At 44.1% G+C, this 17,217-nt stretch overlaps 1 protein-coding gene across 1 annotated transcript in view; it reads right to left on the reverse strand.

Annotated features, from left to right (window-relative positions):
- Positions 1–17,217, reverse strand: part of PLEKHG3 (pleckstrin homology and RhoGEF domain containing G3) — a 46,077-nt gene that overhangs the window by 15,388 nt on the left and 13,472 nt on the right. The window contains exons 2-8 of the mRNA XM_083755960.1: positions 9,604–9,968; positions 8,238–8,338; positions 6,769–6,838; positions 6,405–6,451; positions 5,316–5,466; positions 3,530–3,661; positions 759–941 (exon numbers count right to left, since the gene is read on the reverse strand). Of these exons, the coding sequence (XP_083612086.1) occupies positions 759–941; positions 3,530–3,661; positions 5,316–5,466; positions 6,405–6,451; positions 6,769–6,838; positions 8,238–8,338; positions 9,604–9,968 (1,049 nt within the window). The remainder of the gene's footprint in view (positions 1–758; positions 942–3,529; positions 3,662–5,315; positions 5,467–6,404; positions 6,452–6,768; positions 6,839–8,237; positions 8,339–9,603; positions 9,969–17,217) is intronic.

A 17,217-nucleotide genomic window follows, 5' to 3' on the forward strand; every position in this document is an offset into this window, starting at 1 on the left:
GGTAACAAATTCACACTGTTGCTCTCATGTATGTGTGAGAAATGCCCTCGCCATCCCTCTTCCCTCCTGAGTTATGCCTAGCATTGTGCTGGGAGACGGAAGGCAGCAGCAGTGGGAGACTCAGGTCAGGTAGAGAAAAGTTTGCCTTGGGGCCTTCTATACTGGATCATAAATTCACATCTGTTTCAGCTGTCAGGTATGAGTTCCAAAGTGACAAAGAATGATTCATGCTCACACCCCTCCTACCCTGATACCCAAGATGCCCTCCTGACCGCTCAAAAACAGGCGGAAGAATTAATCACACTGCCTACTCATAGGGAGGAGGGGGAGATGAACTTCTTTTCAGTTCATGTTTAATAGTGAATCTACTTATTTTGCACTTGCTAAAACAATACATGAAACGAAACTCCGTCAGCCTTTGGAATTCACATTTCTCTGAATTTTGCAGTGCAGCCCTCCAGCCAAGTAATGTGTACAAAAATGCAAATATTACGGCAAAGTGTGCATAAAAGTACATGGATCAGGGTAAATAGCATAAAAAATAGGTTAGGTTAGGGGAAATTGTTTTGCATAAATGTATATCAGGAGAAATTAACACTAAAATGCTGGTGAATTTTCATGGACTGTAAAAAAACAAACCAACTGATGTGGAAATGTGGATGACTGGACTTCAAGATTGGAAAATTGACAGAAACCAAAACTGAAAAGATTCACTCATCCCCATGAATGAACAGAATTGCAAGGTTGGGACTACTTACTGGAATGTGGCTTTTGTATATATAATGATCGCCCCGTTTCTTTGTTATCAGCAAGATCTTGTCAAACAAGAAGAAAGTTCTCTCATTCCTGACCCGATGGACACGGAAAGTACCCTCCAGCACAAGTTCTCCATAAGTGGTCAGGTCAGGACCCTTCCAGTTTATAAGCAATGACTGAATCTCCTGTAAAACAGCAAAAGGCGGGGGGGGGGGGTGTTAGAAAAAAGATGAAATATTCCCATCCCTATTAGGAGCCATTTCAAGGCAACCCCAGAGTCACGAAGATGCCAGCATTGGTTGTAGTCTGTGCTGTGACAGAATTACAGCCATTTGAGAATTTTTTTGGGGGGGGGAATGTTTTATGGTATGTGGGTAGTACCCAATGCCACACAAGCAGTGTTCCACTAGTGCAACAGGGCTTCCTCTCCCCACATGTCCCCGAAAGTTGCTCCAGGAGGTCTCCCTACCCTCTGGAGCAGATTTTGAGTATGTGAAAGGGGCTTGAGGGGAGATAAGAGCAGCGAGGGGGGAAGTCCCATTGTACAAGAGGAACGACAGCATTGGATACAATGCTATACATTTAGCCTGCAGAATACATTCATTTCAACACAACTCAGAATATAAGCTTCCCCCCAACACTTCCATTGTTTAACCTTCACAAACATTCAAAGTATTTTCGAAATCTGTCAGCAGTCTTGAAAATAAATGCCTAGCATTACCAACAACAAAACGATCTGAATGGTTTCGTACCCAGAGGGTCTCTTTCATCAGCAAAAGTTAAAGAAGGGAATCTTAAGTATTCTAAATATTTGTCCCTTTCTTCTACTTAGTTTGAAAGGTTCTAAGGATCTTCCAAATGAGACACTGGAAAGGTATATTACTCCAGTGTAAAGTCACTCTGTGAGGCTGAACCAAAGCAGCTGGGGGAACACAAGCCCCGATTTTTATATATTTCTGTCATATATAGCCAGTCTTCTAATGAACTATTCAAGGCTGCTTCTCTCTCTGCCTCAATGTTCCCTCTGCTATGAGAACACGTACACCTCCAAACCAGACTCCAATTCCCTTCAGCCCCAAGTCAGCACGGCCAATGTTCAGGGATGATGGGAGTTACAGTCCAGAAACATCTAAGCATGGGCACAGGTTCCCCATTCCTGAGTCAGAGGGTTCTAGTGTTACAGGTTGAAGCCAGAAGGGGCATCGTGACAAATCATTCAGCCGGAACTCTGGTATTATTACAGCACATTCCATCAGCAATTCCTGCTTCTTGCCTGAAGCCCAGTAAAGAAGCATTTGCTACACAGCCCCCACAGATCAGAATATGATCCACAGCTTGTGTAATATAAACCACCAACCCATAAAAAGAGTCATTTAGAAAGAATTTTGCTCCTACCATCTTCCTTTGCTCTGGACAGATCGCTACCCTTCATTTTAAGTAACTTGCTCTTTCTAATCCTTATGTAGTTTCCAATTTGTGGGTGTTTTCATGCCATTACAGTGGTACCTCGGTTTACAAACTTAATCCGTTCCTGAAGTCCGTTCTTAAACCGAATCTGTTCGTAAACAGAGGCACGCTTTCCCTAATGAGGCCTCCTGCTGCCGGTGCCCTTCCACCATTCGGTTTCCGTTTGTAGACCAAGGTAAAGTTTGCAAACTGGAACACTACTTCCGGTTTTGCGGAGTTCGTAAACTGAATTGTTCATAAACAGGACTGTTCTTAAACCCAGGTACCACGGTATATTGCAGATGACTAAAGAATTGATTGCCCCAGTTCAAATTACTTTTGTAGTTATCTTAAAGCTTGCCTACTGTTTCCATAGGGTGCCGTCATCACCTTGCTCAAATTCCCTGGAGAAATAAATTAATTGGCTGAAAACACAGATGAAAGCAAAGGTAAGGCCTAACACCACCTACAGCAGGCATGGCCAAACTTGGCCCTCCAACTGTTTTGGGACTACAGCTCCCATCATCCCTGACCACTGGTCCTGTTAGCTAGGGATGATGGGAGTTGTAGTCCCAAAACAGCTGGAGGGCAAAGTTTGGCCATGCCTGACCTACAGCAACCTACGTGCACTTCTAAAACCTCAAGAAGAGAAAAATTTAAATTCAATGTTTGGAAACATGTCATTAAATTTCCATGACACTAATGCTGATACGGGTGGAGTCCTCACAAGGGCGTTTTAAAGATTGAATAATGTAAATGAAATCTGGAATGATGAGAGGCTAAGGAAGTGCAAGCAAACTGGGAATGCACTTAAAATCTGCTGGGGTGATATTGTGAGGCTATTTGCAGGACTCTAATTGTGTTAAGGCTCAAACCAAAAATTGATATTCAGTACTAGGGGTCAGTCCCTGAACTTGACAGTGTATGTATGTACGTACTGAGGTCTGAAAAAAAGGGGAAATTAGACATTGCAAACTGGAATGAGGAAAAGGGAATACTGGACCAAAAATGCCTTTTATCTATCGCTTTATCTTTAAAAATCCCTTTAGCTAGCAACACTTCATGGTAAGGAATGTTGCAGTGCTAGGAAGCAGCAGGAAAGAGAGCAAACCACTAAAGATAGTAATAACACACATGGTTGCCATCGTGTTTTGCGAGTCAGTTTCATTTTGCATATACGTACTTAAGGGAATTTCCCTTTATGGGTTATGAAAGGTAGCATTGCCTGATGCATCAGCCAGTGTGAATATACAACACTTACTTGTGAATTGCCACAGCTCTCCAAGGATAATGCCACACCTGGGACAACTTTCCCCTTTCAAATTACCTGCAGGCGCACAGCATGCTCGTGCTTCCGTTTCATGTCATTGATATACCAAGCCACACAGGTCATGGTGTCAATCGCCTCTTCCACCACTTCATAGCCATCCTCTTCTATGTCGAAGTGCTTTGCTATCTCCTAGGACAAAACCACACAGCCAAGAGTTGTAAGGCTCTCTAACACAAATTAATTTCACCAGTTTGTTGTCTCTTGACCACTTGCCCAGTTTACTAAGCTCTGGGGCCCAGGAGAGTATACAAGGGTCAAGCCAAGTAATAACTTAAAGCCATTTTAAAAACCCCATTATGCTGAGTGAGTCAGATCATTGGTCAACCTAGTTCAGAACTGTCCATAGTGATTGACAGCAGGTCTTTCGAGTTAGGTAGGACATTCCCACCCTACCTGGAAATGCCAGGGATTGGACCTGAGACCTTTTGCTTTTGAAGTTGATACTCTTATCACTGAACTATGGCCCTTCCCCAAAGCCTTAAGAAGCATAAATCATGACATAAATACTGGTCGTCTCCATTGGAGCCCTTTCCATTCATGAAAAAGGCTTCCTGATCCCAGGGGAAGCTTCTTTGAACAGTTGGGATGTATGAGACAATGTCCGTTGATTCTTCTTCCCTATGTAACACCGTGATTCCTCAAAAATCTGCTCCAGAGGGTTGGGAAACCCTCTGGAGCAGGTTAGGAAGATGGCACGGGAGCTGTAGGTAGAAGTGGCTCACTTCACCCTTTCATGGAAACGTCTGCTGGATCAGTGAAATTTCCATAGGTTTTTGGGGAGAATCTTTGAAACCAAAGTCCCATGATTTCTTTAAAAATAACAATGCAAAAAAACTTTTTCAACATGGTGGCATGTTGATTGCAGCAGCGGCAACAACAAAAGTCACTCACCTATGGAAGTACAAAAAGGTGACTATTATCATCTATGGTGGGATTGCTTGGTAGAGTCTATGCTAGCAAATTCAATTAGACCTTGTCTTTTTCCTTTGAACCATATTGAAGGATCAGTCCATTGGATAAATACGAGCAAGAAATCGTAACTTACTGCAAGAAGTTTAATTTACACAAAATATTGTGTGGAATTTGGCCATTATGGTCATATTAATTGGAGAAAAGATCAGGGGTGGAATCATTTCAGTGGTTATATTAAAAAAGCACACCCATTATGTTACTCAAATGTCTATTGTTGTTAAACTTAAAATATGACAGTATCAAGAACGTTTTATGAAAATCAGCGTAGGAAGATGTAAGCTTTAGTGGTATGATGAATTGCCTGCAGGCTTCCAACAGGCTAATCACCAATTACAGGGTGCTGGGACAGATGGGCCTTTGGCCTCATCCACCAGGGCTCTTCTTACATTACTTTTTTTGTTATTTATTTGAATTATGAAAAACATAATGTAGAGCAATTGGGGAAAGTATCCTATCTCTGCATAAATGGATAAACACTGGTAACATACAAATCTGATCCCTTCACAGAAATAGGGCTGGTTTTGAAATACATACAGAGATGTCTGAGAAACCATTTCCTTGTATATCTAATTCCTCATGTGTGACCTACAGAGACTATTTGTATAATTGCAAATACTCAAACTCTATATTACTTCTCAACTGTTCCCACGTGACTGGTGGCCAATACATTTTCTAAGAGAGAGGTGACATTTGCTTGAACACAGATCTGCACATTTTATGGTTGAATTTTAGACAAAATGGGTAGAGGGTGAAACACACAGGTCACAAAGCTGCAAAGTTAGACAACACAACTAGGCTACTGCTATATTACCTGAAGGAGCAGGTGATATTTGAGAATGCGCTGGACAGGCTTGAGAAGGTAGGAGCCAAGGGGCAATGAGTGACGGATTTGCTCTTGCCGCTCGCGAAAGAACTTGGCCAGCTGTTTGTTCCTCATGCATTCGGTCAGAGCTGCCACAGAGCTAGAGGGTCAAACCCATCACGGTTTAATGAATAGCACTGAAGATCAAAGCAGAGAACCTCCCACCTTCCCTTGAAGATGAGTTGACGGACAGGCATGCTCAAACACCCCAACAAGGGACTGCAATGCAAGGGTTTAAAAACATGATCCGGAAGCCAGTGACAGCCAGACTAGCTAACAGAGAGAAGCAATCAGACTTTGGCAATATAGCACATCCTGTACCTCCTACAGGGAATTTCCTTTGATGAGTGTGGGGGAAACCTGGAAAGTCAGCCTGTTAGAGGGAAAGAAGAAGAAGACCCCTGGAGCAGGACTTTTGAGAACAGCTGTGGGGCTTCATTACCTTGCCTTGTTCTTTGCCTCTTGCTATGATTTGCAGAAACTTTCATGAAAGATAAACAGATTTATATAAATCATACAAATCTGCTTAGCTTTCATAAACATGTTCTGTTTCTGCTAGACTATATAAATCAAGGGCAGCCAACATTAGGTGCTTTGTGGTTTTATTCTGTATTTTTATGCTGTGAAATGCCCTGAGATCTTAGGATGAAGGGAGTATACAAATTTTATTAATACAAACAACAACATGTTGCCCTTCAAATGTTGCTGGACTACAGCTCCCATCAGCCCGGACCATAGGCTAGGCTGGGTGAGGCTGAAGGGACTTGTAATCCCACAACATGTGGAGGGTACCACAGTGGCTATTCCCAATATAAGATGTACAGTCTGAAGAATTCAGCTGGTTTTACTGCAAGATTTGGGTTATCTTGTCACTGAACGCTGACTTAAAAAAAAAGCACCTACAAACTATTCTGTGTCCCGCAGAGACAGAGGCTGACCAAAGGTTTCTTCTGTGTAAAAAGATTAAGTTATTAGAGGGGAAAGGGTCACCCAAGGCCCCATGAAACCAGTTCTCCCTTCACTGCAAAGGATACTCACTTAGGGTAGTTGTTACAGTATTGAGTGTAGATATCAAAATCCTGGCTCTGTTGCAGGGAGAGGGAGAGGGAGAGGGAGAGGGAGAGGGAGAGGGAGAGGGAGAGGGAGAGGGAGAGAGAGAGCGCAATCAGTAAAAGATGGCTGGATATTCACTTAGCAATAATCTCAGCTTGCCTCTCAAAACATGCCCAGTACAGCTGTATAAAAGGAATGCCAACCTCACCCTACGTACTGTTTGTTTAAGCCCTCATACCTAATGGAATCACCCAATAAGGGTGTTGAAAGGGCTTGTGCAGCAGAATTCTGTGACACTCCATTATACAGTCAGAGATTACCATAACACAGTATCTGCTCATCTCCTTACCCTGTCCACAAAACATCTTGCCACGGCAACAGGATCGTTGTGGCAGCTGTCCAGATCCTGCAGAAGCTCACTGAGCAGAAATTGAGAAAAGGAAGAATCAGTGAGTCAGACAGACACACACACATGGTGAAGCTTCTTGTGTCACATATTCTAAGCACAGCATCTCAGTAGCATAGGCACTCAAGGGACAGGATGGGTACATGCGGGAGGCAAAATGCAAACAGCATTTCCCTCCCCTCCAAGTCCCAAACACAGAAGCAAACCTCAAGGCATGCAAAGATTTGGGAACAGTACTCACAGCACCCACCTGCACAGGGGAAGCCCTTCCACTGTTGCCAGGGAGCCAAAAACACAAGTCAGCCATAATACAGAAAGAGGGGCACTCATTGGTTAAAATGGCCAACTAGCTGCTCCAGCAACTATTCGTGTAGCCTATTTGTTACAAACAGCATTTCCCCACTGCCCAAAGTGTCTTGCAGTGACAAACTATGAGCTCATGTCTGCCCCAAGGAACTTTTTAATTTTGGGAGGGGAAGCTAGTTCACAGAACAGGCAAGCGACAAAACCAAGAACGCCCAGTAAGCCGGGAGCAATTTGAACTCAGTCTGCCCCTCTGACCTCTCCTCTCCTCAGTGCTTCATCATACAGGGAAGGATGTTGCTTCCCTGCTATGAGACCAACACCGTCTCTCCACTTTCCTTTCCGCAGCCATGTCTGCCCAGGACTGTTCAAATAAACCCCAAGGGTCAAACATCCATGTTGTTATTTTGCAGACTTTCAGAATGAGACAAACCTTCTGGCTAAATGTGAAAGAATGTTGGCTCCCGCTTTCCAGCAATAGGGGAGCTGGTCCAAGGGAGGAACAGAACTTATCAGAAGCTTGCCACCCACACAATCCAACCCTCCAGTCAGCTTCAGCTTGATAACACAATCAGTAGGCATTAATCTGCATCTATCAGCTTCCATAAGATGCGTAGAGTGTTTCAAGTTTATGGCAAAGAGGTGACAGGAAAATGCCTGTCCCAAGGCGGACTTCAGTAATGTGCAAAACACAGGGCTGGCTTCTCATTAATAACAATGCAATCTTAAATGGCTTCTACTTAGACGTTCTACTGATTATCCCAGGTAAGTGGGATAATGGGATAAGGGATCCAGTATAGTTTCAAATTCGATGGAGGAATGTTGAGATTGGACTATATGACCCTCAAGGTCCCTTCCAACTCTTCTACAATTCTATGACTGCAGCCTAAGACGTGTCAGCGGAGCTTATGCAGACAGGGAGGAAGGCAAAGCAAGTGAGTCTCCTGCCATCCACCAACCAACCTGTCCCACTGTCATGATAGGACTGTGACCATTTAGGGAGAGGGTACCTTCTGCTGTGCTTAGAGATTTTCAGTCCTCTCTGGCAAATAAGGGGTGGGGCAGGGGCAGTTGCCAGTGAAGCCATGGGGATCAAACATCACTCTCACCTGTTCAGTTCATAGATATCCTCGATGTTCCCAAACAGTGCACTAACTTGTTCTGGCCGTAGAAGCAGCTCTTGTGTGTCTATGATCTTCGCCAAGTAATTCTGCCAAGTCACATTGTGTCATAAGTATTGCCATGTAGCAAAATAAGCAAGCAAATATGACAGACTGCCCCAAACTCCAGCCACCTTAAAATGTGGTGGTGATGGAGATGGCAACCTAATGAATGCTCTAAGGAATTTTCACATTATCCAGGGGTGGGGAACCTGAGGCCCTCCAGAGCTTGTTGGACTGCAACTCCCATCATTCTTGACAGCTGACTCTGTTGGTTGGGGCTAACTGGAGGCCACCAACATCAGGAGGGCCTCAGACCTGCCCCCCACCCCCAATATAATCCATTATTATTATTATCATTATTAAATAATAATAATAATAATACCCCGCCCATCTGGCTGGGCTTCCCCAGCCACTCTGGGCAGCTTCTAACAAAATATTAAAATACAACAATCTATTAAACATTAAAAGCTTCCCTAAACAGGGCTACCTTCAGATGTCTTCTAAAAGTCTGGTAGTTGTTTTTCTCTTTGACATCTGGTGGGAGGGTGTTCCACAGGGTGGGTGCCACTACCGAGAAGGCCCTCTGCCTGGTTCCCTGTAACTTGGCTTCTCGCAGCGAGGGAACCGCCAGAAGGCCCTCGGCACTGGACCTCAGTGTCCGGGCAGAATGATGTGGGTGGAGACGCTCCTTCAGGTATACTGGACCAAGGCCATTTAGGGCTTTAAAGGTCAGCACCAACACTGAATTGTGCTCGGGAACGTTCTGGGAGCCAGTGTAGGTCTTTCAAGCCCACAGCTCCCACCATACACTCTCTGTTTCCTACACTCAGCCTAAACAGTGTCCCAACAGGGCTAAAAGCCCCTTTCTATACTCTAAACCAGGAAATAATTAGCACCAGAACTACCTGGCCCTTCAGCCATAGCATGCAAATAAACAAGGTCCATAGCAGTGCACACAATGCACTGCATTCGCACACTGCAACATGGCAAGCAGGAAGTGTTTTATGCCTCTGAAAATGATCAGTACATCCCTGTTTGGGAATCAGTGTGTGAGGTTTGCCGCTGAGGGCAAAGCACAAGGACTCTGGCACATTAAAATACTGAGGGGTTTTCTTGGCCTGAAGGCTGATGGAAGGCCTGCAGCCACCTGCTCCTAACCTTCTGTCCAAGCCAGGTTTTCCTACAGCTAGATAGAAGGCATCTTTAATGCCCAGATCAGAAGATGGGAGGCCCTTATATGATAGAACACACTGCGGCAGTGAACTGAAGAACTCCATCCTCACAGGCAGGCAAGCATTATGGGCGTGCTTACCTCTATGATACTTCGCAAATCCCGCACGTACATGCGTTCCGACTCCACAATCTCCAAGACCACACGCTCCAGGTAGCTTAGTTTGGAATGGGAGACAGCAGAAGAAAGGGAAGGGCTCTTCAGGCCTCGCCAGGGCCCCGAGGAGGCATTGTTGTTGGCATTGTGCAGCAGTCCAGCCCTCAGTGAGGTAGCATCAGAAGGTGTTTGGGCCACATCACTCCAGTCCTCCATAATGTGGCTAGCATTGGTCAGGGCTGCAGGCGGGTGGTTCAGAGGGTGCTCTGAAGAGCTCATGCCTGAGGCAGCAGAGGTTGGAACCACATCATCTCTGCCAGGAGATGGGGTAAGCAGGAACCGAGGGAAGTCTGCACGGAGAGAAAGTTTTGTCAGGGAATCCTGAAATGTTAAGGTTCATCTTGCACAAATTATACCTGACACATAAATTAGAGGGAGTTGCTGGGAACAGCAATTTTAATCAAAGTGAAAACCACCAAGATGAAAGGGCTGCTGTACATAATTGATTTAAACATTTTCCAGCTTTCTAATTCAGCTATTTCCTAAATAAAGCATATCTATTAACTAGTGCAAAAACATATTCGTTTGCAACTCAGCAGAGGTTTTGTACTAACTAGGAGTATGTTCCAAGGAGACATATAGTTCACGCATCTTATGCTCTATAAATTTTATGTACATTTATGGAAGCAATCGTGAAATTAAGGATTTCTACTAGGTTTTCACCATACATATGAAAGGATGATGAACAAGTTCCTGAAGACTAAGTGCCCAGAACACTCCACAAGTGAGGTGTTCTCAAGGCAGAAGCCGAGAGCAGGTCAGCAATAACTCACAAAGCGCCTGTGAGGTTAACTCTTTATTCAAAGAAACAAAACATCTCAGGCCTAGTGGTCACAGCAACTGTTCCCAGCACGTCTTGCCCCAATGAGGCAGCTGCAAGGACTGAAGGGTCTCTGCTTCTCCACCGCTCTCTAAGGCTCCTCCTATCCTGAGGGTCCTTTGTCTTGTCTCTCTTTGATCTGCCCTCTTGATTCCTCTGCATGTTCTGGAAGACCAGGAGGGAGGAGAGCTGATCACAGCAGGAAGGGGAGACCTCCTGACATCTTCAGCAGCCTGCCTCCACTCTGCCTCTGGGCCTCCCTCCTTTCCAGCCTCCACTTCTGACTCTGACCTGATCTCTGCCACAGCCTCTTCCTACACATTATACCTTTAAAGCTTATGTGAAACATATTCATTCCCTCAAAGAATTCTGGGCACTCTCATTTACCCTTCACAGAGTTATCATTCCCAGCAACTCTGAACAAACTACATTGCCCAGAATTCATTGGAGGGGGGCAGGAATGCACTTTGAGTGTCCTTCAAGGGTGTAGCATAACTCTACCTGGCTTTCTCCACTAGCTCCAAGCAGGTAGACAAGCGAGTGGCAACAAGCCCATGTTCTGTCAGCTACTGTAACTTCCATCTCTATCCAGATTCCTTCTGGCTGCCAGGAGGAAACGTTCCCTGCTCCTAGACCCATTTCACAAAGTCCTAGTACCTGAACGAGGGGGCGGGGATCACTTTTTCATCAAGAAAAACCCAACTCCTCACCAAACAGCTTAACAATCTGCGACGGAAGCCATTCCAGGGTGCTCTTCTCCTCCCAGATCAACATCCCTCACTCGTTTGTCTGCCAGGCTGTCTGCACTGCTGCTGCAGGTGGCAAATCTGCCAAGTGAAGCCGGGAACGGCCTCTGAACCCCTGAAGGTGTGGAGGCTGCTGACGTCTTTCTCCTCCTCCCCCCCTCAAACACTCCTACATGTGAGCACCACGCCCAGAACAAAATATGGCTCCTCATTTCCCACTGAGGACTTCAGCTGAGACACACACACTTCCTCCCACACAAACAAGAGAGGGAGTAAAGAGGACACAGCTGCTCTGGCTTAGAAGTGTCCGGAAACACTTTCGTGTGCTGGCAAGCCGCTAAAATAGCCGCTAAAATCATGGATTTCCCCATCCCTCAAAGTGTCCTAGGAGCATGGGTTATTATGGCGTTATAAAGCCATTCATCCCAAGGGATTTCACCAAATTTGACACTGAGTGACTCTGAAATCAGGAACCTCATAGGGACTTTCTGAAGACTGACAACAATAAAAATTGCCTCTAAAAGGTAACTGCATACTTCTGTATTGTGTACTACTCAAACTTATTTACTCAAATATATGGCACACATAGTATGCTTGTTATGTTTGCCACTAAATGTCACACACGCACAAGAATGGGGTGATCTTTTAAATCTCAGTTTCTAATTCTTTTGAAAAGGCTTCTCTTTTGGATTTTTAAAAAATAAAACCAAAATTAAAAGCAGTTTTAAAAAACATACTGGGGGTCCAACTACAAAAAAGTGGGTTAATTGCAAAAACCATGAGAGCTGGATGTCCACACTGCTATTAGACACCACGACAACAATGCCATGAACAGTTTCAACAATTCCTGAACTCTTAACACACCCTTGAGTTCCCATGATTTCACGATGGACCTATTTGCCTCTGACACTGGGCACCCATTGTATGCACCAACATATTACCTATCATCTCCCAAGCTCATCACTGACAGGCAACACACCTTCTACCTTCAATTAAGGGTTCCTTGTGTAGAGGAACCCACTGGAATGTGGTGACATAAGACCAACATGCTCATTTGATTCTGCACTAGAAGCAATAAGCTTTCCTCAACAAAAAAATCCAAGGCCTCTCCTTTTATGACTTGGAATACATGAGCCTTTGCTCATATCATAGGGTAAGGCTGGGCCCTGTGGTTAACAGCTGCAGAGATTCTATCCCAGAAGGGTAGGCAGAAGCCCTGAGACTGGATGCAAAAGGGATGGATGCTGCCGTGAAAGGCAGACCAGGGAAAAACAAAGAAAAGGAAGTGTTTCTGGCCAAGTGTCTGGGAACCTGCTTGGCCTGAGTCTCCCTGCTAAAGTGCTGTTTATTTAAGAACCACTTAACCTGCCAGCAGTTTGCAAACTAGCTGGAGGAGCTCATATGACTGACTAAACAGAAAATGTGCACAACTTTATAGGAAAGCCCACGTTCTGAAGGACCAATGCCTATAGTGTCTATTACTTTTCGGAGCAGGGCAATCCAAAAGTGCGAGCCTCAAGAGGAGTGTTAGCCTTTCTCCAGGACACATATGGGGACTGGAGCACATGGCTGTTTGCACAATGTGCGCTTTCCCCATAATTCCGCTCCCTAAGGTTCCCCTTTATGAGCTCTAAGTGTACACAACCAGGCAAATATAGCCCCACCTTGCATGGTCTATCACCAGAATCATGGTCTCCCTGTGTGGAATTTATACATCTGTGGTGGTGTGCTGAGACTGAGAGCTGAGATACCACGAATAAGCGTAGAACATGGTGTTTTGTGGTGGGAGGAGTCGATGTGGGGAAAGCCATTTCCCCTCCTCCCACTGAACTCAATGAGAAGGGAATTTCTTGAGCCAGGTCTGGAGCCAGTGTAAAGTTACACCATTAATGGGAGTGTGGGTGTGGCCTGGAGGACTGCATAATATGGCATAATTGTGCTCCTTCGCTGCTCCTCTGTCCTGCCCATGGCTTCACCCAATTTTGGCCATTCTGAGAGCATGTTCATGGGCAGAATACTTCAGATAGGCCAGTAAAATAGTCTGCCAGTATATATTGAGTTCCACTAGCATAGTGGGGCTTCTGCCATATGCTAAAGCCCCATAGCCAGCATTACTCAACAATAGGATTGCTCAGTTAGTCCCAATTTCTGCTAGGGTATTTATTTACTTCCAATGAAGTGTGCACTGGATTGTGGGCTAAAATCAAAGGCATCAAAAACCTTCCTATAAGGAATGTATGGTTTTCAAAACTAACAAACTCAAGGGGGAGTGGGAAAGGGTGGGATAATAAGGGTTCCATAAAATATGAGTGGGAACGCAACACAAAGACAAATGTTTCTCACACTCTTGTAATGCCAGAACTTGGAACACCCCTGAAGATGATTGACAGTAGGTTCAAGACTGACTGTATGTATTGTCTGAAGAAGTAACTTATGGAACCCTGAGGTACGAACTTTTACCTCAGGTGACTTTTTTGAAGGACTGGAGAAATTCAGAAAGAATAAACCAGAAGCCATTAGCTAAGGCAGCTAAATGAAACCTCCATGGTCACAGGCAGTAACTCTCCCAAAGCCAGATGCTGCAGACAAACTTCCCCCTTATTAATTTTCAGAGGCATTTGATGAAGAGAGCTGATAGAAACAGAAAGCTGAACTTGCAAGACCTTGACTTTATCTAGCAAAAACATTTGCATCTTTATTTTCAATTTTGCTGAGATAAAGCTTACAGATTTTTTTAAAAAGAAAGTCCAGGTAAGGAAAGAAGTTTGTAAACATTGCTTTGACCAAAGGTCTTGTTTCCAGGAATTCTCTAGATACTTTGCAGAGTAACTCAATAACATTTACTGAATAGATTGGACACTGCTGACTGGAAAAGTAAAATCATACCTCATTCCTCATTTGAAATACGTCTAAAGAAATCTCAGGTTAGTCTTACTTAACTACACCTAAGCAGAGCAAAATTCTCATCTTTAAAGTTAAAGTGTATCTGATTGTTCAAAGAACAATCTTAGAACATATAATACATCCAACTGATTTATACTCCTAGCTAAAATTGTATGATAGTAGCAGTTTTATCTTGAAACCCTTTCCTCACAGTCCTCAGCAGTGAATCTACCTTTTTCACTCCTGCCACATACTGAGAGCATTTTTGCTGAGCTGTGCTCCACGACTCCAAAATCTCTTTTCTGGTCAGGAACCACCAGCTCATAGCCCATATGCGAAGTCAGGATTTTTTGCCCCAATTCAAATCACTTTACACTTACTTAGACTGAATTGCAGTTGCAATTTTAATGCCCATTCAGCTAGTTTGGATATACCCTTTTGGATCTCACAATCCCTTGTTATATCACACTGAACAATTTGGTTTCCTCAGCAAATTTGGCCACCACACTGCTCACTCCAAACTCCAAGCCACTTATGAGCAAGTTGCAAAGCACAGGAGCCAATATCAATCCCATTCTTTTATCAATGTTATTGATATGTATATATATATACACACACACCATACAGTACAACCTAACCAGGGATGACAGGGACTATAAACACATTTTCTCAGTTGATACAAAATCACAATAGAGAGAGACAATAATATATAAAACATTCACATATTCTTACATACAGTATGCCATATTTTAGATGTTGGTATAGATACAATGTCCTGAAGGCTATTTGTAGCTATTTGTAGCAGTGTAAGAAATGAACTCTCCTCACCCAGGATGGAAATGTTCCGACATTTTCGATCCCTTGGAAACATTCCAATTATGGACTATTTCTCCCACTATCTCAATGTTCCATACATTTTTATGCCACAGGGAAATATGTAATCCTTGCAATGTCTTCTACTTTTGTGCAAATAGATATCCTGGCTGCTGCCAACAACCACGGTTTTGTTCTTGTTGTGTCTGATTATCCCATATGTTGAAAAGTGAAAGTTGTCAAGTTATTTGAACAGGAGTCCTACAAACAGAAGAAATTCCAAGATACACCTCAGACCAAATGTTCTGTACAAGAGGACACTCCCACTGTAAACAGAAAAACAACAACCCTTGTGCCTCCACAGCCACACCAACAACATGATGTAATTTGTGAAGTTATATATGAAAGATGAAGCAACATGCGACAACATCTTTAGATGTTCAACAAACATTCCTGCATATAAGCCAATATAGTTCATAGGTCCATAATTTCTTCCACTTAGTTTCTGATATAACCATCCCCATATCCGTGTCCCATAGTGTCTTAGTCCTATAAGGGATCTAGTAGACAGATCTAACAATTTCCTGTATATTGCAGATACAAGCCCTTTCCCTAAAACACCCTCAGTTTTCACCCCAAGGTTTCAAATTTAGTAAGATTACTATTAGGTGTTGCTAGTAGGCGCATAAGTTGAAGTGTTTAAAACCATTGTGAGAACTTCTTTTTTTCCTACTCTCCTACTCCCTTCTCTTGCGGGGGCCCAATTAGTGCCATTGCTTTCCGTTAAGAGTTTGGGTGTAATCCTTGATGCCTCCCTTTCCATGGAGGCGGAGGTTACAGCAACAGCCAAGGCGACATTTTTCCACCTTCGCCACATCAAGCAGTTGGTCCCTTACCTTTCCCGCCCTGACTTGGCCACAGTGATCCATGCGACGGTCATCTCCAGGCTTGACTACTGTAATTCGCTCTACGCGGGGCTGCCCTTGAAGCTGTCCCAGAAACTCCAGCGGGTACAGAATGCTGCAGCGAGGCTCCTCATGGGGTCTCTGCCATGGGAGCATATTCACCCAGTGCTTTTCAAGCTGCACTGGCTCCCGGTGGAGTACAGGGTCAGATTTAAGGTGCTGCTTTTGACCTTTAAAGCCCTTCACGGCCTAGGACCCTCGTACCTCCGGGACCGCCTCTCCTGGTATGCCCCACGGAGAGCCTCAAGGTCCATAAATAGCAACACCCTAGTGGTCCCAGGCCCTAAGGAAGTTAGATTGGCTTCAACCAGAGCCAGGGCCTTTTCAACTCTGGCTCCGGCCTGGTGGAACGCTCTGCCTCATGAGACCAGGGCCCTGCAGGATCTGATTTCTTTCCGCAGGGCCTGTAAGACAGAGTTGTTCCGCCTGGCCTTTGGCTTGGAGCCAGTTTGATTCCCTCCCTCCCCCCTCTCTTTTTTCCCCTTCTTTTCCTTCTCCTCCTGCGATGAGGCTACATTTTAATATTTTAATGTTCCATTATTTTAATTGTTGTGTTTTATTTTTGTTTTTAAGTTTGTAATCATTCATCTTGTTTTTATTATTGCTTGTAAGCCGCTCTGAGCCCGGCCTTGGCTGGGGAGGGCGGGGTATAAATAAAAAATTATTATTATTATTATTATTATTACTCTCTGCTTCCGTTTCCTTAGCCAATTACTGATCCATAAGAGGACCTTATCCTTTTATCCCATGACAGCCAATCATGCTCAGGAATCCTTGGTGAGGGAATTTATCAAAACTTGTTGAAAGTCTAAGTACATAGTTCACTCCTCACGATAGATTTGAACACCATTCAAATCTAACTTACAAGTTCTCACGAACTGGAGATGCACTAGTCTAAATCATCTATCCTTTATCCACATGCATTTTAAGCAAGAACGTGCCCATGACCTTAAATTTACCAGTCTCGTTTTCATCTAATTCTGTTGCCTTTTGCTTAGGAGGTTCAGAGCCAGACAAAAGCCACAGCGCCACCTGGTGGATAGGACACTATGTGAGATTAGCAGTCACCCCCACCAAGCCACACTCAAAACTTCCGATTAGTGAATCAAGAAGTCCAACCCACTATTTTGTTTTCAAGTGGCTAAGAATTATGCAGGAAGCAATTCTTCCTGTTGATTCACTATATTATTTTTTGTAGTCACTGATCATACAACCAACCTGTTGAGCCCAAAGATCATGACGTCCGATACAGTATTGCTAGGAGCAGAGTGTGCAGACAATCTCACAGTGAGTACATGTTCTCATTTCAGTT

The sequence above is a fragment of the Podarcis gaigeae genome, assembly GCF_964106915.1.
Source record: "Podarcis gaigeae genome assembly, chromosome: 1".
In the NCBI taxonomy this organism is placed as follows: domain Eukaryota; kingdom Metazoa; phylum Chordata; class Lepidosauria; order Squamata; family Lacertidae; genus Podarcis; species Podarcis gaigeae.